We start from the raw sequence: 22,290 nt of genomic DNA, 5'->3' as shown, positions 1-22,290 counted from the left end.
TCCATTGACATCGTTTCAGGGCGGAGATCAGAGTAAGTCAACATGTTATGCAATGGTTAATTTTTAAATTACATATAGTTAATTTATCAGATGCTCATATCACACCATAGTCCCATCAGACTTGATGTAGGGTATACCAATGTAGGGTGAAAGAGGGACACAAAATGTTGAACTGCTATAAAGAAATGGTATAGTGAAGTATTTTGAAAAACAAATTACAGCTTTCAAAAGTATCTGTTACAAAATACACTGGAGTGTAGTTCAATACATCATACAAAATCCTCAGAAGTCATTCAAATACATGCAACAGAAACACCGGCAATCTGTGTGTTGTCTTGTTCTTCTATCCTCGTGTCGACCTGAAATTCCCAAAAGTCCCCACAAGGATAGTAAAACAAGACATTCTCCCTTGTTAGGACATTTCCCATGTCCACACAAGGACAAAGGCTATTTTAAGCTTAGGGGTTAGGTTAGGGTTTGGCGTTATTAGTTAACGTTAGGTAAAATTGGATTTGGAATGGAAATACATTTTAGGTCCCCACAAGAATAAAAAAAAACAAGTGAGTGAGTGAGTGAGTGAGTGAGTGAGTGAGTGAGTGAGTGAGTGAGTGAGTGAGTGAGAGAGAGAGGTTTCTGGCCTACTTAGTCATGGGGCATTCTCCTGTCTGAAGAGCTGTTGTTCTTCTGATAACCAAAGAGTGAGTGCGTGCAGTCTATCCTCCAAACTCTCATTTGGCACAGGCCACCGGGCTCCAGCCATTTATATAAACTCTCCTGCTAGCTTCTGCAGAACAACTGGACTAAACTTGTGACACGTCAGGCTACTCTGGCTATAACAACAAGGTCTGTATTGTAGCGATTTCAAAGATGTGTCAATGGAAGTAATTGAATAATTATTTTATGAGTCTGCTGACACTTCACCACGTTCTATTGACCTCAAGCTACTACTGAAGCCATATGTCATCCAGCCAATGACTTGAGTTCAGTCACACAGAGTGCAGTTCCTCCGCTCTGAAACAACAGTTCCTCCAGACAACAGTTCCCAACAGAGAGCGAGAGAAACTGTATCCCTCCCAAGACAGCTCCTCTGTCACAGGATCTCAAACAAAAACACAAGCTGCTGTTCGTTCCTTTCTTCACCACATTTTGGCAAACCATTGCAGTGGTGGGAGAGTTGAGAGCCAAGTGGGGGGTTAACTAAAAACAGACACTCGTCTGAAACACTGTGGTGTTGTTTTTTCCCCCAATGTAGCAAGTTGCTCATGCTTATCAAACTGTGGAAAAGGTCAACATTATCCTGGAACAGCTTTTTTTTTTTTTGGCATTACCACCACGTGAACAGGATGCAGACTGCATATTCCACTAAGCAATAATGTGAGGTGGTATCAGGCTGCATCTTCCCCTGCCTAGTCAGTCTGCTGTCAAAAAGAGGCACCTACTAAAACTCTGTGGAACACAAAATAAACAACCCCTAAAGTTCATTGTAGCTCTCGGAAATCAGCTCTTCAGCTACACAGAACTAACTCTCCAAAAGCAGCAGCACTCTACCTCTTCATGTGGCCCAGGTGTCCAGAGACAGCCCATTGGTAAAGCTCTATGAAGCAGTAGAGTCTGCAGTAGTTCAGCCATTCAAAAAGCAGCAGCACTAAAGCTCGGTGTAGCCTGACTGCTGCTGTCCAAAAGAGTCCATCTCCATCCAGAGGAGAATGTGTGGAATGAAAGCAGGCCTTGCTAGGTACCTGACTGCCTATTAGGACAGGACCACTGGCAACACCCACAAGGTCATGGTCCATCGGACAATATTTGCAGAACAACCTTATCAAAAGCCCTTGTTGGGCCCATGGATGTGACCAGCTGTTATCACGACTCTGAGCTTATCGAACTCGTAAAGAATACATTAACACAAGAGAAAGGAAACAAAGGTATTACATGATCAGAGATAAGTGTCTGCCTGAATGTAACCGGCCTGACAGAAGACACAGGGAAGAGTGAGAGGTGTACAGGACACACTACCACTGCTGAAGCAGTTGGCTTGCGTGGTTACTCTAGACAGAGTTGAATGTATAGACAGAAACTAAAGCAGCTCTCCACTTTGCCCCAACTCTTAAACACCAAATGTCCCATGTTATTTCAAACCCTGCATCTAGGCCTAAGTACTGCACGTGTCCTGTCCTTTTCACGTGGTGTAGCATAGCTTATGTACTTATGAAATCTGCTGGACGTGCATACTGCACACATATATACTAGTTTGCCATGGACAGTCAACTGCATGCCAGTCACTCACAATAGTAACATTATAACACTGCATAGGATTTGCATACGCCAGTGCTGATATTGTCCATGAGAAATGCAGGGGAGGGTAGGTGGGTTGTAATGTAGCTCTCTGCCAGCCACCCGCTTATCTGGCAACCGGCACATCCTGAAACAAGGACCTGGCAGCATCAAAGCCTTATCTCTGGATTACCCCCTAAATATAGACACTTGTTTTAAATCCAGCGCAAAGTCAGAGCCCTTTACGTCCACTGTTTGTTTCCACGTCTTGAGCAACGCTGTCGGAGGTACATTTTATAGCATAGCAGAGCAGTGGAGAGGTACAGAGACTTGCACAGAGAGCGAGAGAGAGTGATGGTGACGTTGCTGTGATTTACATCAGAAAATAATGCAAGAGAGCTTTTGGAGATGGCAGGCAGCTATGCTAAAGCGTTCCAGGGTTAAACCTAGAGGATAAGCCAGAGCTGGGGGTAATGGGACATGGGTAAAGGGACAGGGGCCAGCACATACATCAGTTGGGGAGGGCTGAGAAACCAAAACAATGCAGGATTCAGACCATTGCCTAGGTAGCTTGATTTATTTTCAATTATGGAGTGAACAGAAACAAAATATATGTATTTGAATAGGCCGAGTTAAGGCTAGCCTAGATTAGGTCCAATCGTACCTTTGAAGGCAGGCAGCTTCTGAAGCTCTCTGTTGTTGCTGAGGCTGAAGCGGGACGAGCTCTGCCTCTTGTCCTTCTTGACCGGCGTCTGGGAACCCGGCTGCTTGCCCTTCAGCAGCTGAGTGGCGGGAGGGACGCTGTTACTGCCTTTCCTATTGGAACCCTGCTGTGTGGAGGGGGGGGGGGGGGGGCATGGATCAGAGCATGAACCAAGGTTTGTTCATTCGACACCAAACAAAACAATGAATCGGAGGGACTATTCATTTTTATCTAATTTCCAAAGGTTTTTCTCTACTGAACACAACCCCATGAAGTGTCGTCCCGGTCCCCCCTAGGTTAGATATGAAAACTGGTAAATGTGGGCAGTTTCTTATAGTCTTGTCCCACCTGCCTGCTGGTATCCTTTAAATCACCACATATACACCTGACAGGGCTGTCTTTCCGCTATGGAGTTACATCAGAAGGGGGGATATGTCAAATTCACTGAACTCAACTAAATGTTGCCTTTCACACTACGACAGGGGTTTAGGGTTTTAGGCCTTCTTAGTGAGCAGCCGGCCTGCCGACTGTCTAGTAATGGGAGGAATAAAGCTGCTGGAACACATGACGGGCCTGGATTACTGACCCATGACACAACAGAAGGTCTTCTCTGCAGCTGATTAATTTACCCAATGTGTTAGCTTCCTAACTGTATACCTTCATAGCGGTGTCAGCTTCATATACTGTATTAGCTTCATACTGCAGCTGGTCAGGCCCTTGGGTAAGAAAGTGGTGTGGTTCACATCCAAAAAACACAGGAGACAAGATAGGAAATAAGTCTAGCTACATGTAACCAAAGAGGCAGACATGGCTGTTCAGAAACAAGCAGAATAAATATCAACAAACTTCTCTGCTTGCATCTATCGACCTGTTTGACCCAGCTCAAACAATGAGAAGGTTGTGCCAGCTCAGGCCATTGGCACTTAAACAAAGTGTATTACTAAGCCTGAACCAGCCTGTATAATATGACTCCCATGGTTTCATTGTCATCATCCCACTGACGTCAAAAGCTTAGAACCCCAGTGGCCACAAGCATCCCAGAGGAGAGCGGACCTGGCTGTATGCAGAGGGGTTGGATTGGGTTGTGGGAGTAATACAGCGATTTCAATTCGACACAACGCTGGCACATTAACAGATCGGCTGCATGGCTGATGACACAGAGTACAGATAGATAACCCCAGATTACACCCCCAGAGAGAGAGAGAGGAGGGAAAACCGTTTCTATGAGGGCTTAATCACTGACTGGTGTATGTTCCTGTGGATTCATGGCCATATCTACATCTTCAATACATCTGATTTTAACTGGACATAGATAGCCTTCTTAAATTGTCTCAGATCACAATGGTAGTAGCTAATGTTATGCAAGCATTCTTTATATTCTGACACAGTAATGGGATAGCGGCTACCATGTTTTTGAAACGGACAACCAGCCTCTCTACATACGAATCAGGTTCATATCCACTGCTTGGGTAGACCATATATATTTTTGGTGCTGTAGTAGCTAACGTTAAGTGTTTCTTGCACATGCATAGACAGGTTCTCAAGAGCTAGCGAGGCGTTTAGTTACCTCATGGTCGTTTTCTTGACCTCCAGTTTTTACAACTTTTCCCGACTCCTGTAAAGAAAACATACTTTAGACATGCCTTATTCACAAGTCATTTAAGTAATGTGTAGGGACAGGGGGCAAGTTGACTAATGTCAAACGCTAGCATTTCTTCATGTTTACATTCCCAAGCAAAGCTAATATTTGACAGTTTTGTTGAAGTTGAACAAGTTATTTAGTAACTTTAAGACGTCAACTTTAAATTGTAGCAAACGTTAGTTATGGATTTATGTCCCTCAAATCGTACTGTACTTTTTGTTACAAATAATCTGACTAGCTACATGCAACTAGCCAGCTAACGGTAGCTATTCAAGTTAGCATAGCTAGCTAACATTAGCTAGTCATAATGGGACATTGCAAATGTCGAGTCGATGGCCGCCTGTTCGTAGTTTAAAACATTAAACGAGTTGTTGTACATTCCACTACTCGTATCTGCTGTTTTGCAAGCCAACTCCCAACGTACCTTCTCTTTTTTCGCTTTATTCGGCATTGCAAAAATGTAGCCGCCCTCGTTCCCTCTCTGACGCTCTCCAGAAGCTAAAGCCTAACAACGTTTAGCAGTTCTTCTTCTTTGGTATCATGGCGTTCGCATATTTTGTTTGTGCATGCCGCCACCTACTGTGCGGTAGTGTGTGGTCGATCACGTTATATTTTGTGATACAAAAATAAAAATGAAAGAATTTCACCACCAATTAACCTACACCTATGTAACCTACCACTATTTAATAAAAATCACCCCCACATTTCACTACTTCGCCCCTTACTGATCCTATACCAGGCTGACGGCCTGGGAGGGTGTTCAAAACCTTATGTCTTCTGCAGTAAAACCTCTACACCCAGTGGCGATATTAGCATGGGGTGGGACGAAAAAATGTAATAATGTTTTATGCATGCCAGCAAAGCCACTCTAACAATGCTAAACAAAACATGGATTGCACTGTTGGGGACTACATATAGCTGTCCCAACAGCAGAGCTTTCTTTTAAACCCCATGAAGTAAATCCTTGCTATCAGAGGAGCCTTGCCTGCCAGCGAAACTGTTCATTCACCCTCATGTACTGCCTTTTAAAATAACATAGCTGATATGGCTGACTTGCTGAGGAGCCTGAGTGTTGTTCATGATGTTGACATGATCAGTCCAATCAAAGCTACGGTAGATATAACGTGATTTGAGTAATTTTATCTGTGGCCAATGATCCTGCCCCTTCTTGGATAGGCACTTCTAATGTAAATCTATGGCAGCAACCAACGGGGCTTGAACTTTCTAGCTCTCCCTGTAAATTTGGCGGTGACGTAGTGTCCCATGAGTGATGGAACACTAAACCAATCACGGCGCAACTAGAGAAGATTACCAACCCCTACGCTCTGTATTTTCCCGATGGCTGCCCTTCCACCACAGAAAGCACTTTATTAACTCAAAATATATATTTATACATATTTATACATTGTTATACATTGTTAAACTGCGTATTAATGGCAAAATAACATGCAAAACAGGTGGGGCTCAAAACATGTGGGCTCTGCATCTATTTTCTGTGATTTACATTCCATTTCTGTGGTACAGTTGATAAGCAAGGCAAAGAATGCAAAGAAGCCAACCTTACTGAAGCACAAATTCATATCACTGTATGGGCCTAGGCCTACTGCTCACCTTTGACCGTTCATCCTGCGCTCTCTTCACTGACTCAGCATATGACACATTCTCCTCTACTCTGACCCTGGCAACCTCCACCTGTCTCTCTTGCACTGGGCACTTCTGATCCCCAGCAACATCGGCACCCCCACAATTGAGGCAGTTTTTTCCCACCAATACTACACAACTCAAAAGGATAGATGATGTCTTCTCCGTTTCACCATACTCGCCACCGTGTCTGTGTCGCACCAAACGACGGGTGTCACAGACAGGGAATTTTCAATTTCAGTTGCTGCATCTCAACACACCAACCCAGTAATCACTCCTTTCAAAGGCGCCCTGTTCTGGAGAACAAAGCAAGTCACAGGTCTTGTTCCTAGACGTGTGATGAGAAGAGCCCGCTACCTCTGGACAGAAGTCACAAGTCATCTTTGAGCTATCTTCACAGATTTAACAGTACACAACTTATTTTCTACCCAGCCTGAGACTACATATGGATCAGCCAAAAGGCAGGGATCCACTGGCTCCAAAAATGTCACTGCCACTGGGCATGAATCATCCTTTGCATGATCATTGGGGCAAGGCTCGGACTCGGAGGGCTTCACCATACCTGCCACCACAGGTCATCCATCCTCACTCTCATCAGGTTAAAAATCTGAGCCATCAGAGACAACAGAATACAGTTTGTACTTGGCCATTCTTCATCAACACATATCTTCCCGCTGCAGCCAACTCTTCTCATTCTTCGCTGCCATTTCCATAGCATTCTGTTCACCATGCTCATGCCACGCCTTCATCCACTGTACTGCTTGCAGAGCATTCACTGATGGCCTTTCTCCAATACCCAACTTCTGTAATTCACTAGTCTGTCTGTCTCTGGCCTCTCCATGCTCCCAAAATGTGGGCTACTCTGTCTCACAACTTGTCTCACAACTTGTCTGGATGAAGCATCAGAACATTTTCGCCTATCCTCGCCGATATATTGGGCTGCTGTCAGGCGACTCAACGTCTCTTAACAGACAGTGCTCGAGTGTGCATGGGAGCACCAGCCCATTGGCACCCGCCCTGCTGGCAAAACACGTTACAACTGCAGCTTTTTGACATCAGTCAAGTTGGATGGGTGTCTATCTGGCTCCTACTCCAACATGGCAGTTAGATAGCAGTTTTTATTTTGTATGGTTGTAACTTTAAATTTTCAGCTGCTGGAGACATATAGCAAATAGTATGTAGCTGGTACTAGTATTGCAGTTCCTCATCATGTTTAATATGCCAACTCTCTGTTAGTCTGTTTGGGATAGCATAGTAGATGCCATGACAGTGCATAATGTTGTGTTGCATATTTATTCTGATTAGGGAGTTCTCCTTCCATTCGTGGTGTCTATTCATAGGCTATGCAACTGTAATTGTTATCGTAGACAATGATTGTAATGCAAAGTATTTGTCAGCACAGTAGGGGAGAGTGGAGTAAGTTGAGCCAAACGGTTAAGTTGAGACACCCACAAAATGTATAATTAATAATTTGACCAAATATTTAAGAGGTCATTTCATGGAAGAAAAGGAGAAAAAGTGGTAAAATAAATAACTAATTTCCCTTGATGGCAGGATGCTGAATGTAATGGCTTTAAATCAACTTACCCTACTGACAGAAGAAGCTGTACACCATTATAACTTTGGAGTATTTGTACAGTATTCAACTAAACCGCTAGAAAAGCAAATTTTATTTGAAAACACAAATAGCAAAATGAAGCAATGAAATTGGTTAACGTGGTAAACTTTATTATTTTTTGGGTCCCCAACATTTGAAGTTCGTATCAATTCGAGAAGATATTTACAGTCAAGTCATACAGTCAACACACAAAATAACATTGGAATGTCAATAAATACAAAAATGCTTGATACAATTCAAGATACAAAAAAAAAAAAGTGTCAACAGGCTCTTGTTTTTCTTCAAAAGATTTTAACATTTAGAGGAATTAATCTGAACTGCATGTGGTCAATGCGGGTCAAGGGATTTTGGATCAAGTAAGAGGGCAAGGGGGGAGCATTCCAGGGTTATGAACAAACAAATTCATCCTGTCAACACTACTAGTGCCAAAGCTAACTGCCATAGTTACAGTAACACAGCAGCTGAGCAAGCTGGTCTAGTCAACCTCCTCCATCCTGGATGTATCCTCATCTCCCTCCAGTTGAGGCATGTCCTCGATGGGGGCTGAAGTTGGCTCCTCAGGGGTCAGCTCATCCTCGTCAATACCTGGACAGGGGAAGAGGGGGAGGAATGAGTCACGGTCAGTTACTGAAGCTTTAACAAGGTTCTCTCTCATATCTAGGCCACTTAATGTTAAGTATAGTGTACTGGAGGGCTAGATGGAGACAATATGACCTTATTGATTACACCAACATGGGTCCTTCAGATCAGAAAACACAAAAGGACTACAGGCAAAGGGGTTACAATTGATCACAAACATCGTCCTTGTTTGAGCAAATCAACTAACCCAGGCCTAGCTTTATCATCCGGTAGATTCGGTTGGAGTGTGTCTGAGGGTCATCCAAGGTGAACCCAGAGGACAGTAGAGCCGTCTCAAAAAGCAGAATGACCAGGTCCTTCACAGACTTATCATTCTTATCAGCCTCTGCCTTCTGCCTCAGGGTCTCCACAATGGGGTGGTCTGGGTTGATCTCCAGGTGTTTCTTGGCAGCCATGTAACCCATGGTGGAGTTGTCCCTCAGGGCCTGGGCCTTCATGATCCTCTCCATGTTGGCCGTCCAGCCGTAGGTGCTGGTCACGATGCAGCAGGGGGAGGAGACCAGGCGGTTGGACACTGTCACCTGGGGGGGTTATTAGGAAGATGATCAGAACAGCATTGAATCAGGCAATCGTCGTACTGTCAGTGAGCTTGTAAATAAAGTTGGGTTTATTGGTGACATTTTGAGGTAAAGTGAAGCCTCCTGACATTTGCCTTATCAAAAAGGACCTCTTCAGCAAAATGATATCTGTAAGCAGTGTGATTAAGCGTCCTCACCTTCTCAACTTTCTTCTCCAGGATGTCCTTCATGATCTTGCAGAGGTTCTCAAACTGAGACTTCTGCTCTTCTTGTCTCTTCTTCATGTCCTCATCCTCAGGCAGCTCCAGACCCTCCTTGGTCACAGAGACCAGGTTCTTGCCATCGTACTCCTTCAGCTGCTGGACACAGTACTCATCAATGGGCTCAATCATGTAGATCACTTCCAGGCCGGCCTTGCGGAGGCGCTCCACGAATGCGGAATTGGCCACCTGGTCTTTGGTCTCGCCTGGAACATGCAGTAGGTAAAGAAACTTGAGCAAACAGGTTCCTACCATCTGACAACCTATGAACTGGGCTGTACAGTGAGGAGTGTTTCCTCACCAGTGATGTAGTAGATGTGTTTCTGGGTGTCCTTCATGCGTGTGACGTAGTCCTTCAGGGAGACCATCTCGTCCCCTGAGGCTGAGGTGTAGTAGCGTAGCATGTCTGACAGCCTCTTACGGTTCTGAGAGTCCTCATGGATACCCAGCTGGGAAAGAAAACACAGATCTAAGTTAAACAACAAGTCACCCAGAAAGTATCTTGGTTCATTACGAGACTTTTACATTTTCCAGGAAGTAACCCAAAGTTCTGACAAATATGATACCTAGAAGGGGCTTGTTTGTTGCCTTGTGTCAGTAAGGTAAACGTCCTTTAAGAATAGAGCCAGATTTCACAATTCCGGAGGACATGAAAGGTGTGCCCCCTGCATATTGTTTTAACTTGGAATCCAAGGCCTACCTTAAGATTTATGCAAGAACTAACAATATGCCATAGAGGCTGACCCTAGTTATGCAAACCCACTTAAGCAAGACAGAAGATGGCGGTAAGGAGCACTCTGAGCGACAGGGCCCAAAGCAGCTTACATCAGGTTTAGAGGAGACAAGATGGCGAGGGGATCAGACCAGTTAAAGGTTAGTGGAACATTCCACAGCTACACCTTTCAGAATGTTCCCCAATGATTCTTCAAATAACAGGTGGGTATATGACATAGTATCCACCTAGATTTTCTCCTACATCCTATTATACCACTAGATACAAGGTGACTGTCGCAACCTAGATTTAGTTCAGGCTGACCTTGAAGGTAATGTTACAATGATGATAGCTAATGTGTGGTGAGCATGTTGGCACAAAATGGTTGCCGTGTACCACCCATGTAGTGGGTGCTGCTGTTAGACATCAATTGTCTGAAAACTAGTGAAAAGCTCTGTATAAATAATAGAATCCATTATTACTATGTTTACAGTGTCACATTAGTATGAAACTGACCTTGATGTTCTTGGAGAACTGCTCGTAGTACTTCTTGTAGTTCTCTCCGTCCTCTGAGAGTTCTGTGAAAAGCTCTATACACTTCTTGACCAGGTTCTTGCGGATCACCTTGAGGATCTTGCTCTGCTGCAGCATCTCTCTGGAGATGTTCAGTGGGAGATCCTCAGAGTCCACCACACCCTTGATGAAGTCTGGAGAGAACGACCAAGACAATATGGGTCAGATGAGACTATAGCTGTGTTAATTATTCACAGACCTGCTCTATGTGAGCATCTACTTCAGTTCTATCTGACTTACTGAGGTACTCAGGGATCAGATCATCACAGTTATCCATGATGAAGACCCTCCTGACGTACAGCTTGATGTTGTTCTTCTTCTTCTTGTTCTCAAAGAGGTCAAAGGGCGCACGGCGAGGCACAAAGAGCAGGGCACGGAACTCCAGCTGGCCCTCCACTGAGAAGTGCTGTAGAAGAAAACAGAAGGTCAACAACTAACTAAAACAAATCTTCATGTACACTGTATGCCATTATGAAATTAGCTCAAGCATTATTAACTGACCAATATTGGTACTACCTATGACTTTACAAATCAGAGTGAAACTTTGTAAATAGTGTGGAAATGTATTCTGTTGGCCAATATAAATAGAATATCCTCACCTTGACAGCCAGGTGTTCCTCCCAGTCGTTGGTCAGGCTCTTGTAGAACTCTCCGTACTCCTCGTTGGTGATGTCATCAGGGTTACGAGTCCAAAGGGGCTTGGTCTTGTTCAGCTCCTCCTGGTCAATGTACTTCTCCTTGATCTTCTTAGTCTTCTTCTTCTTCTTGTCCCCACATGCGCCGTCGTGGCCATGATCATGGTCATCCTCCTCGTCCGAGCCTACATCCTCGATATCAGGTTTGTCCTCCTCTCCTTCCCCATCTTTCTTCTCCTTCTCCTCCTCCTCCTCCTCCGCCTCATCATCACTCACTTCCTTGTCACGCTCCTTCTCCACCTGAACAGAGAGGATCATGGGCAAGTTAGGGGACAGAGTTGGTGTACAGTAAGTTATTTTTAGAGGGTAGTTGGCCGGAATATTTCATTCACTGTGTCTGTTTCACATTTAAATATAAAAATGAAAAAAGTGAAAAATGTTATTAGCATCAATTTATCGTCCAATCAGTTACTTCTCCAATCTGAAATCTCTTCTTACCCCCTTGACCTCTTATGTAAATCTGAAAGGATACTTGAGATGTACTTCCAACAACATAGTAATCACTCAGTGGAGTTCCCACTACATATTGGGGTTGATTACACATTTACATTTAAGTCATTTAGCAGACGCTCTTATTAATCCACTCACGCCTACTAGTTCTTACAAAGAGTGTGATGGGGTATCCGATGAACTGGGAGTGCTTCTTCACGATTTCTTTGACCCGTTTCTCCTCACAATATTCTGTCTGGTCATCCTTCAGGTACAGAATCACCTTGGTGCCACGACCAATAGACTCAGCTATAGGAGAGAGACATGGGAGTCAAGTCAGCGTTTAGGACAGACCATACCAGGAAAATAGTCTTAACATAGAGTTAAGTGGTACAGTTCACTGTAAAACTATAATCTGTCTTTACCTGACGTGTCGACTTTGACGGTGAAGGATCCGCCAGCAGAGGATTCCCAGATGTACTGCTCATCATCATTGTGCTTGGTGATGACAGTTACCCTCTCAGCCACCAGGTAGGCGGAGTAGAAACCCACACCGAACTGCCCAATCATAGAGATGTCAGCTCCAGCCTGCAGGGCCTCCATGAAGGCCTTGGTGCCAGACTTGGCGATGGTTCCCAGGTTGTTTATCAGGTCGGCCTTGGTCATGCCGATGCCGGTGTCAACCAGGGTCAGGGTGCGCTCCTCCTTGTTGGGAATGACCTCGATCTTCAGGTCCTTGCCAGAGTCCATCTTGGTCGGGTCCGTCAGGCTCTCATAGCGGATTTTGTCCAGAGCCTAGTAGTCGATTGAAAATAAATAGGTCTAAATACATCTGAATTTTGATTTCACATTGACCTCAGCACAAGATTAACAAAACTCTTAATTATATGTAAATGTATCCTGCAGGCTACGTCAATATTTTATTGTGTTTAATAAAATATGAATTTAAACAATCTAAAGATACTTCAAATATTAATAGTGGTGCAATGAACTAGGAATGTAAGACAAATGCCTGTGTATTTTATGAATTGTCAAATAATACTAAACTACCAAGAAGTCTAAGTGCTTGCGGTGTCTGAAGTACTCACATCTGAGGAGTTGGAGATGAGCTCCCTAAGGAAGATCTCTTTGTTGGAGTAGAATGTGTTGATGATCAGCGACATCAGCTGGGCGATCTCTGCCTGGAAGGCAAAGGTCTCTGCTTCCTCCTCCATCGGAGCGTCATGGGCTTCCGGCATCTGTGGAGACAGACACACACTCTGAGAAGGAGACAACACAACACGCCAAATTGTCTTCTGACGGGTTGCAACACTCCTTGGACTGTCAGTGCAGCCGAAGTTGTGCAATCTGACATCACCGTCAAAAACACATTTTTCAACTCCACCCCAAATGAACCACTGTGTCAGTATGGTCATGGCAGTCCAGACAGCTCCATCAGGTCAACGGCAGGCATTGAGTGGCTAGTAGGGATGTTACTGACACAATACTAGTTCTCCAAACCATAAGACATGGCTGGACCTGACATTTGCGTTTCAGACTTAAAAAAGGTCCAATGCAGTCATTTTAATCTCAATATCAAATAAGCAAGTACCTTACTGTGATTTTTTTTAAACCATTTTAATTGAAAACAGCAACAAAAACAGCTTTTTAGCAAAGAGTTATTTTCTCAAGCAAGAATTTTGCTAGGACTGTCTGGGAGTGGTCTGAGTGGGAAACTGAAAACTAGCCATTATTGGCAGAGAGGTTTGGAAGTTTCTTTCTTATTGGACTATTTTAAAGGTGTACTATGTAAAAAAAATCACTGAACCATTTCCTGGTTGAAAAATTCAAATAATTTCAGTTCATGTGACAAAACAAGAATCATTGTACAATCTAAACTGCCGTGAAATATATTTTCTATAACAATTTTATGCTGTTTGAAACTAGTGTACAAAACCAAAAGTAAGATGCAAAATCTAAACTTTAGGGAAGCATAACAATAGCGCACATAGAACAGATCTACCGCTTCTTAGACTTGCTTTCAATGAAAATTCAGATCATTAACTCACATTTCTATATGCATTTGGTCAGGTCACCCAAAAAGTTACATATTGCATCTTACCACCTGGTGATGTCACCAGGCAGGTCAAAACTCCATCCCACCAAAACAGGCTGAAATGTCAGGTGTTCTTTTCAAACCGCTCTTACACTAAAAGGGAATTATCGTAATTTTCTAAATGTCACAGTGTTATTGCAACCTCGGTGTGGAAATATATATAAAACACAGGAAATCACGTTGACAGCACTGGGCCTTTAATGTGTGCACTAGCTCGTGCACCTGCATGGAGTTCCGTGAGGGATTTATAGCTTAAAACAGACAGATGGTGTGTGACAGACTCTCCTCTCTGTTCCTCACAGCTGCATTGACTTCATGACTGTAATCCACCAAATGCAAACCATCAGCAGTTAGTGCATTCATCTAAAGGTAGCAAGGTGAGACGACCACATAGTCATAAATATAATCCCCCCCTAAAAGTATGAACACTTTTCCAAATGTCTCCCTCAAAATGTAATAAATATATTCTTACATTTTATATAGCTTATTTCAAAGAGCAAAGTATTCAACAAAATAAACTGAAATAAAGTAATTGTAAGGAAATTACATCAATGGCTAATTGTCTACTCTGAACAGGCGCACTATTATATAATAGAATATTCTACATTCCACACTGCTGGTAAACTATGGAAGTACCAGCTATAATGACGATGCGTTAATAAGCAACAGTTGAGGGACGGATATATATATATATATATAAAAGAAAACTCATTCATTGTAAAATCTCAGTGTAATCTGACAGAAAAGCACGTGGTTTGAAGTAACATCGGACAAACATGCTCCACCTGCCGGTTGGTACGGTAAATAACATGATTCTAGAACCTACCAGCGCATAATCCGTTTCTATCATATCGCAATCTCCTGCTCGCGACTGTGTACTATAACGAGTTATGTTTATATTTATGAAGTTCCTACTTGAAGAAATATTATCCAAATCGTGATGAATAGTTAATATTTAGTAAAGTGAATGAAAATCATTTTCGGGAAATGATCAAAGTGTGACAGACAGTCAAGATCCATGACGGGATATACTGCAGGTTTTATAGGTCAGCTTCATAGTATAATGAATGCAAACGTATGGATGGTGGGCTATGCTGAAATAATGTAAAGACATTAGGAAAAGTACAATGGAATTCATTGCAACAAAATAATGTTTTGGGTGGATTTTTCTGATGGCAAAGAAATGAAATATAATCTATATATTTCGTTAACAGACTGGACTACCACTGGCTGTATGACTTGGAGAGTGACACTCATCTTACTGTTGGAAAATGTTATTTCATTTCTTACCTTACTGTGGATGGAAATGTCCCTGTACTCTTCTTCAGAAGTTGGTTCCTGACCAAACACAACCCAGCCAGCTAACGCCAAAGATGGGGAGAGGAGGACAACTGGCAAGGTTTTATCCCAGCTGAGTGTCTTCGAGAAATCCTCAGCTTCTAGAACCGTCTGGACTCTTCCAAAACTGTGCTTCTACAGTGTGTAGGATGAGTGTGTGCACTGAGAGGAGCGATGGAATGTCAATCAAACGCTAGAACTCTGTCCACGCCCCTCTTGCATTCAATTCTGTGAAGGCGGGTTTATGGGCGTGGCGACATCAGGGTTCATTTTGTATTTTATTTTTAAAAATCAGTGTTAATACCTTCATATAAACAAACAGTCATTGGTACAGTACATACCAATATAGTGTCCCTGTGTTGAATTTCCACGGCAATATCATGATAACTCAAAAGAATTCACAAGAAAACAAGATGACATGTTCATCATCATGATAACTCAAAAGAATTCACAAGAAAACAAGATGTGAAATACTGTCATTACAGGGAGCACTTAGGAGAGGGTAAGGTGATGCAAAATAAATAGTCCATTCATCCATCTCTGAGATATTAAATTGTGTTGAATTATAAACATGCCTGACATCACAATAATCCAGACTATTTGAAAAAGAGGATTCAACAACCAGAAAGAGACAATGTAAGATATTTTTCTAAATACATCTTTATTATAAATCTTGTCGTTTTTCATAGAAAATAGCTCACAGTTACAAAAAGACAAGTCAAATCCCTGTTGATTTAACATTAAATAGCCTATTATTAAAATACAGTTGAATAGGGTATACTATATGAATAGGCAGCCGGTATACTATATGATTATGGTAGTGATTAATTATGATTGATTAAATACAATACTTTCTCCACAGCTCAACAGTCATGGAAAATGTAAATTGGAAAGTCTATTTGGGACAAACAAAAAAATTACTTACAAAATAAAGAGTTAAAAGGCAGAAATAAAATGATGTACTTCTGTAATATCTTTAGTCAACTTCCTCCATTCTAGAGGTGTCATCATCTCCCTCCAGGACAGGCATGTCATCCTCACTGGGCTGGAGGATGTCCTCCACTGCTGAATCATCATCATCGATGCCTGTAGATGGGAAGAAATAGCCTACATTAGAAAACCATGTACTAACTGCTATTCAAAATCCATATTCCTTACCATTGTACTACCATGATATTTCTGTCAGTTACTTGGTGTTTGCAGCCCTGTCTGTATATTGCTCTAGGAGACTTTCAATCCCATCAACCAAGACAAAAGCTGAGGGCGAATAAGCTTGATCAACTCACCCAGGCCAAGTTTGATCATCCTGTAGATGCGATTTGCGTGGGTCTGAGGGTCGTCCAGTGTGAATCCAGAAGACATCAGAGCAGTCTCGAATAGCAAGATGACCAGGTCCTTCACGGCTTTGTCATTCTTGTCGGCCTCAGCTTTCTCTCTCAGAGTCTCGACAATAGGGTGGGTTGGGTTGATCTCCAGGTGCTTTTTGGCTGTCATGTAGCCCATGGTGGAGTTGTCTCTGAGAGCTTGAGATTTCATGATCCTCTCCATGTTGGCTGTCCACCCGTAGGTGCTGGTCACAATGCAGCAGGGGGAGGAGACCAGGCGGTTGGACACTGAAACCTGTCAATATTGAAAACAGATGATTAGTAGTCATAGTGACGATTGTTGTAAGTGGTCTGATATTAAAAGGTGAAGACACGTTGCAGAGGGATTAGGTTAAGGTAAATTGTGCTTGTACCTTCTCAATTTTCTTGTCCAGGATGTCCTTCATGATCTTGCAGAGGTTCTCAAATTTAGAATTCAGCTCCTCCTGTTTCTTTTTCTCATCCTCATCCTCAGGCAGCTCCAGACCCTCCTTGGTCACAGAGACTAGGTTCTTGCCATCGTACTCCTTCAGCTGCTGGACACAGTACTCATCAATGGGCTCAATCATGTAGATCACTTCCAGGCCGGCCTTGCGGAGGCGCTCCACAAAGGAAGAGTTGGCGACCTGTTCCTTGGTCTCACCTAGAAGAGGATACACAGTTATTTACATTTGGATTGCCCTGTTTCTTTCTCAAGTTTTCAATGTAACATTGATTTAACAAAGGAAAAATAATGGAGAGAAAGAATGTAGGGAAGCTCACCAGTAATGTAGTAGATGTGTTTCTGGGTGTCCTTCATGCGGGAAACGTAGTCCTTCAAGGAAACCATTTCATCACCGGAGTTGGAGGTGTAGTAGCGCAGCATGTCTGACAATTTCTTGCGGTTCTGAGAGTCCTCATGGATTCCCAGCTAAAAGGTACACAACAATGGAAGATGTTAAAGCTAAAGCTCCCTCAAAAAGAGAAGGAGAAGTTTGGGAGAAAATCTGTAGTACCTTAGAAAAGCCATTTCAAAGGGAGGAAGAGCGTACCTTGATGTTCTTAGAGAACTGCTCGTAGAACTTCTTGTAATTGTCCTTGTCCTCTGAGAGCTCGATGAAAAGCTCTATACACTTCTTGACCAGATTCTTGCGGATCACCTTGAGGATCTTGCTCTGCTGCAGCATCTCTCTGGAGATGTTCAGGGGGAGATCCTCAGAGTCCACCACACCCTTGATGAAGTCTGGAGAGAACGACCGAGACAATTGGTCAGACATCTTACTTACAGCTACATTTGAAGTCCTGCTTGAGGTAGGTGCTCAGGAGGTATCCATGAAAGGTTTAAGGAACAGTACTCACTGAGATACTCTGGCATCAGCTCGTCACAGTTATCCATGATGAAGACCCTGCGCACATACAGCTTGATGTTGTTCTTCTTCTTCTTGTTCTCAAAGAGGTCAAAGGAAGCCCTCCTGGGCACAAAGAGCAGAGCGCGGAACTCCAGCTGGCCCTCCACTGAGAAGTGCTGTGGGAATAAAAAGATAAACATTGACTCATGCAGTCCTAATAATATATTCATTTATAGGTTGGATCAAGAGTTTTCGGGTTGCTATCGTAGACTCACCTTGATAGCCAGGTGGTCCTCCCAGTCGTTGGTCAGACTCTTGTAGAACTCTCCGTACTCCTCATTGGTGATGTCATCAGGGTTACGGGTCCAGATAGGCTTGGTCTTGTTCAGCTCCTCTGCGTCAATGTACTTCTCCTTGACCTTCTTCTTCCTCTTGTTCTTGCTGTCCTTGGTGTCCTCGTCCTCATCAGAGCCGACGTCTTCGATCTTGGGCTTGTCTTTGTCCTCAGCTGCAGCATCTTTATCAGCCTCCTCATCCTTTTCTCCCTCCTCAAGGTCCACCTCCTTCTCTCTAGACTTCTCCACCTTGATGAAAATGTTCATGTTATTAAAACGTTTTAAGGAATTGCCTACTATAGGGAGCAATGTTTGGGTCCACTATTATCGAAAGGTTACTTTCCTAGTTTATACAGTATATTTCAGTTAATCTCCCCAATATTTTACATTTACATTTTACATTTAAGTCATTTTGTTACAACTAAATAAATATAGAGCTCTATTAGAACTTACATAGAGTGTGATGGGGTAGCCAATGAACTGGGAGTGCTTCTTCACAACCTCCTTGACGCGCTTCTCCTCACAGTATTCAAACTGGTCCTCCTTCATGTGCAGGATCACTTTGGTGCCACGGCCAATGGACTCACCTTCAGGTCGGACAAATCAGACTCACACATTGGATCTAGGCTTACTACCTTTAGAATAACATTGTTGCACAGCAGATTCAAGCTATGCAGGAAGAGGGTTTATAGTGTTGTATTGGAGAAATGTGTTTGTAGTAGCATATTAATCAATACTGTTGAAAAGGCTTACCAGTGTCAACTTTGACAGTGAAGGAGCCACCAGCTGCAGACTCCCAGATGTACTGCTCATCATCGTTGTGCTTGGTGATGACAGTCACCCTCTCAGCCACCAGGTAGGCGGAGTAGAAACCCACACCGAACTGCCCGATCATAGAGATGTCAGCTCCAGCCTGCAGGGCCTCCATGAAGGCCTTGGTGCCAGACTTGGCGATGGTTCCCAGGTTGTTTATCAGGTCAGCCTTGGTCATGCCGATGCCGGTGTCAACCAGGGTCAGGGTGCGAGTGCGCAGGTCAGGGGTGACCTCGATCTTTAGGTCCTTGCAGGAATCCAATTTGGTGGGATCTGTCAAGCTCTCATATCTGATCTTGTCCAAAGCCTGTCAGAACATGAAAAAAAGAGGTCACAATGGTAAAAAGAAGTCTCTTGGTTGATAGCTTGAGCTAATTTAACAAGGTGGTTAGCATGCTAACTCTGAGCTATAACTTGTTTTCTCTATTGGCTCAGAGTGCAGTGTATGAGTGGTTGGTTACTAAGGTTAAATGTTATATGGGACAATTCAGCATTATGATTAATCTACTCACATCTGAGGAGTTGGAGATGAGCTCCCTAAGGAAGATCTCTTTGTTGGAGTAGAAGGTGTTGATGATCAGGGACATCAGCTGGGCGATCTCAGCCTGGAAGGCAAAGGTCTCCACTTCCTCCTCCATGGTGTGGCTGGCTATCTCTGGCATCTAGAGAAACAAAATGGCAGACATTGAAATATCTTTAATTGTACTTTTATTATCCTAAGAATGGCTGAATATCCTTGTATTAAGGCTATTCAGAAGACATGCTTTTTAAAAGCACTTTATGCTTTTTGCTGCATTTTGCAATAAGTCTTGCTTCAGCGCAATTGAAGAAAATAAAACTTATAGTAGCTTACAAATAGTCATTGCAGTAAATGTTGCCTTTTTAAAGCTTTTAACATCTGGAGACACCTGCTTTTTTCTAGAAAGCCTCAAGTCTAGTCAGCCACATGGCAATGAGAGATAGAAGTGCTGAGGAAGAAAGGCAGCTGTTATACAGCCCTCCATTGGAGGCTCCTGTTGCACAGGCACCATCTGTCAATCAAGGCCTCTGCCATTTGAAAAGAGGGTGGAGTTTACAGAATCTTCACACCCTCTTGCCAACAGCTGTAGTGGTGCCATGTGAATGTGACTAAGATGATGTAAGACTTTTGTCTTGAATAGAGAAATGTTGAGTTTTATTATGTCTTCAGCATGGAATCTACTATATGGTTTTGTGTTTTATTTAATTTCAGCAAAACTATTATAGTTGCTCTTAAAAGTCCTGATTGTTTTGAAGCACTGATATACTGAGAAGTATTCATCAAATGCCATTAACATTCTTCCCCATTGAAGACACTTTTTCCTAAAGCAGCATCTTTTCCATAAAAATGATTGAGGCTTCATAAAACTACTTTTCCCAGATCAATGCATCTATGAATCCATCATTGCGCTTCGCTTCAAACTGACTATATTAGTCATATAGGTTCTGGTCTAAGATACTTTGAGGTCTGATAAATGCATTCTTTAATAACTTGTTATAGGTGACTTGATTGTAATTGTTCTCTGTGCCGACTGCCAAGCCTCTCTTCTCGTCCTTCTCTTCAGCTGCCATGTCTCTCTCTCCCTCTAACCAGGGTCATATTCCATGTGCTCATCTCTTAGCATGCTCACACAAAGGGTTCTACCAGACCCAGGAAAACGGTCTGTTAAATTCTCCCAACTGATTTAATGCTATTTCAGATGAATACGGTTCAATTCTTCCCCGGTATACATTATTCCGTATGGAGTACCAACATACTGTAGGCTGCTTGTTTCCTGCTGGTCTTTCACCTTTATAAAATTAATGCATAATGTATATCCATAATATTTTCTATTGACCTTCCTTACACTCCTGAGTTGCAAGTAACTATTCGTTTGGTTTGCCTTTCATCTATCTCCCTCTCCCTCTTACCTTGACTAGATAAGAATGTGCTCCTGTGCTTCACTTGGCGTTTTCTGATCACTGTAGATTGAATCTCAGAGCGTCTCTGCTGTTCCTTTGCAGACAAATCTAGTATTTAAATCTCTGTATTTCACTGGTCCTAATCCTCTATGGATTCAGGTGAATGTCCTCTCACTCGCTGTATCTGAGGACCCCTGGGCCTGCTCCTGTCTTTTTATACAAGAGGCTCTTTCTCGAAGCTCCCATTCAGAAGCTTCCAGAAGGAATGCCCAGTCCCACTACAGTATAGAGTAAGGGGGGCTAAAGAAAGGACCAGTAGGGTGAGGGTGATAGTGAGAGCTGTGAGGGGTCTGTCGCCGTAAACCACATGTGTCCTTATAGGGCAGCACAGTCACAAGGGGTGCCTGTCACTCAGGGGCCAGAGGCGTCCTGATAGCGTCTGTCAGGCCTGGCCCAGCAGGCCCCACCATAGCCTTTCCAACCACCTGCTCCCACCAGAACCCTTCGGACAGACAGACGCAGGGCAGAAGGCCTTGGAAAAGATAACAGGCAACAAGTCTTTTTTTGGCTAGTGAGATTGAGAAAGAATAGCTGATGTGTTAGAGTAATGGTTCAGTTCCAGGCCACGGAAACTGTGTTGGGAGATTGGCTAAAGAGTTTACTTCCACAGTCTTTGATCCTGTCTATCCACATGCATGTCTATAGAAATAAATCATTTTGCGTGGTTTTACCTCAACAAGAGGGCCTTTTTTGTGTCCTAATGGTGACACTACTGCTGATTTAGTTATAATGATGATATAAACAAGATGTGGAATATGTTGATTTTGTTTGAGTGGAACATGAGTAGGCTATTTTCTCTGCATTGTTGGAAAGGGGCCGTAAGTGAGCAGTTCACTGTTAGTTGACACCTGTTGTTTACGAAAGCATGACGAATACAATTTGATTTGATTGATTTGAAATTAGAAAATTTATATCATGGAGAATGAGGTACGATGCAACTCGTGTCTTAATTTTTAGCAGTCATCATGGTAAGACAAATGTCAAATCATGAACATACAGAAAATGATGGAAAAGACCAGAATTCTCCGGCATGTGTGTTTGAGCAGAGACTGCCCAGAGGATGGCACTATTAGCAACAGGCGAGTAAAGCAGTATGTATCTAGTTGTTTGGAGAAGTTGCATCCCTCCCGATGTCTGGAAACATTGAGAGGCAACTGCTAGAGGAGACAGAACAATTACATTTTGACTCAGATCATGATATGGGGAACTTATGGACCGGACAAATAATGAACGTTAAGGAATACATGTAATCGCTTGCAACTCTGATGATTGGGACCGGATGACTCGAGTATGCAATTTGAATGGTAATAAACGTATTTAATTCATGCAAACGTAT

The 22,290-nt window shown here is 43.0% G+C and overlaps 3 protein-coding genes across 6 annotated transcripts in view; all 3 read right to left on the bottom strand.

Annotated features, from left to right (window-relative positions):
- LOC123995312 (serine/threonine-protein phosphatase 2A 56 kDa regulatory subunit gamma isoform-like) overlaps nt 1-5,252 on the bottom strand; it is a 122,665-nt gene extending 117,413 nt beyond the window's left edge. For 2 of the 4 annotated variants that reach the window (XM_046298836.1, XM_046298837.1), the window contains exons 1-3: nt 5,041-5,251; nt 4,542-4,589; nt 2,936-3,101 (exon numbers count right to left, since the gene is read on the bottom strand). In XM_046298836.1, coding sequence (XP_046154792.1) covers nt 2,936-3,101; nt 4,542-4,589; nt 5,041-5,067 — 241 coding nt within the window. In that variant the 5' untranslated portion in view covers nt 5,068-5,251. Of the gene's footprint in view, nt 1-2,935; nt 3,102-4,541; nt 4,590-5,040 lie in introns of all 4 variants that reach the window. The other 2 variants (XM_046298835.1, XM_046298834.1) reach the window with 2 other exon arrangements.
- A 2,712-nt stretch (nt 5,253-7,964) lies between these two features.
- Nucleotides 7,965-15,279, bottom strand: LOC123995310 (heat shock protein HSP 90-alpha). The gene is made up of 11 exons (XM_046298832.1): nt 15,087-15,279; nt 12,790-12,939; nt 12,127-12,496; nt 11,877-12,010; nt 11,177-11,512; nt 10,818-10,983; nt 10,521-10,711; nt 9,594-9,741; nt 9,230-9,498; nt 8,702-9,035; nt 7,965-8,460 (listed from the first exon to the last, which is right to left on the bottom strand). Exons 2-11 carry the CDS (start codon nt 12,937-12,939, stop codon nt 8,351-8,353), a joined length of 2,208 nt encoding a protein of 735 aa, XP_046154788.1. The 5' UTR covers nt 15,087-15,279; the 3' UTR covers nt 7,965-8,350.
- Nucleotides 15,280-15,776: 497 nt separating this feature from the next.
- On the bottom strand, nt 15,777-21,121 carry LOC123995311 (heat shock protein HSP 90-alpha 1). Its single transcript, XM_046298833.1, has 11 exons — nt 20,904-21,121; nt 19,487-19,636; nt 18,915-19,281; nt 18,615-18,748; nt 18,102-18,410; nt 17,837-18,002; nt 17,530-17,720; nt 17,261-17,408; nt 16,873-17,141; nt 16,421-16,754; nt 15,777-16,220 (listed from the first exon to the last, which is right to left on the bottom strand). Exons 2-11 carry the CDS (start codon nt 19,634-19,636, stop codon nt 16,111-16,113), a joined length of 2,178 nt encoding a protein of 725 aa, XP_046154789.1. The 5' UTR covers nt 20,904-21,121; the 3' UTR covers nt 15,777-16,110.
- Nucleotides 21,122-22,290: the final 1,169 nt, after the last annotated feature.

The sequence above is a fragment of the Oncorhynchus gorbuscha genome, linkage group LG14 (assembly GCF_021184085.1).
Source record: "Oncorhynchus gorbuscha isolate QuinsamMale2020 ecotype Even-year linkage group LG14, OgorEven_v1.0, whole genome shotgun sequence".
Taxonomy (NCBI): Eukaryota; Metazoa; Chordata; class Actinopteri; order Salmoniformes; family Salmonidae; genus Oncorhynchus; species Oncorhynchus gorbuscha.
The sequence above is the reverse complement of the archived record's forward strand: the minus strand, read 5'-3'. Positions and strand labels throughout refer to the sequence as shown.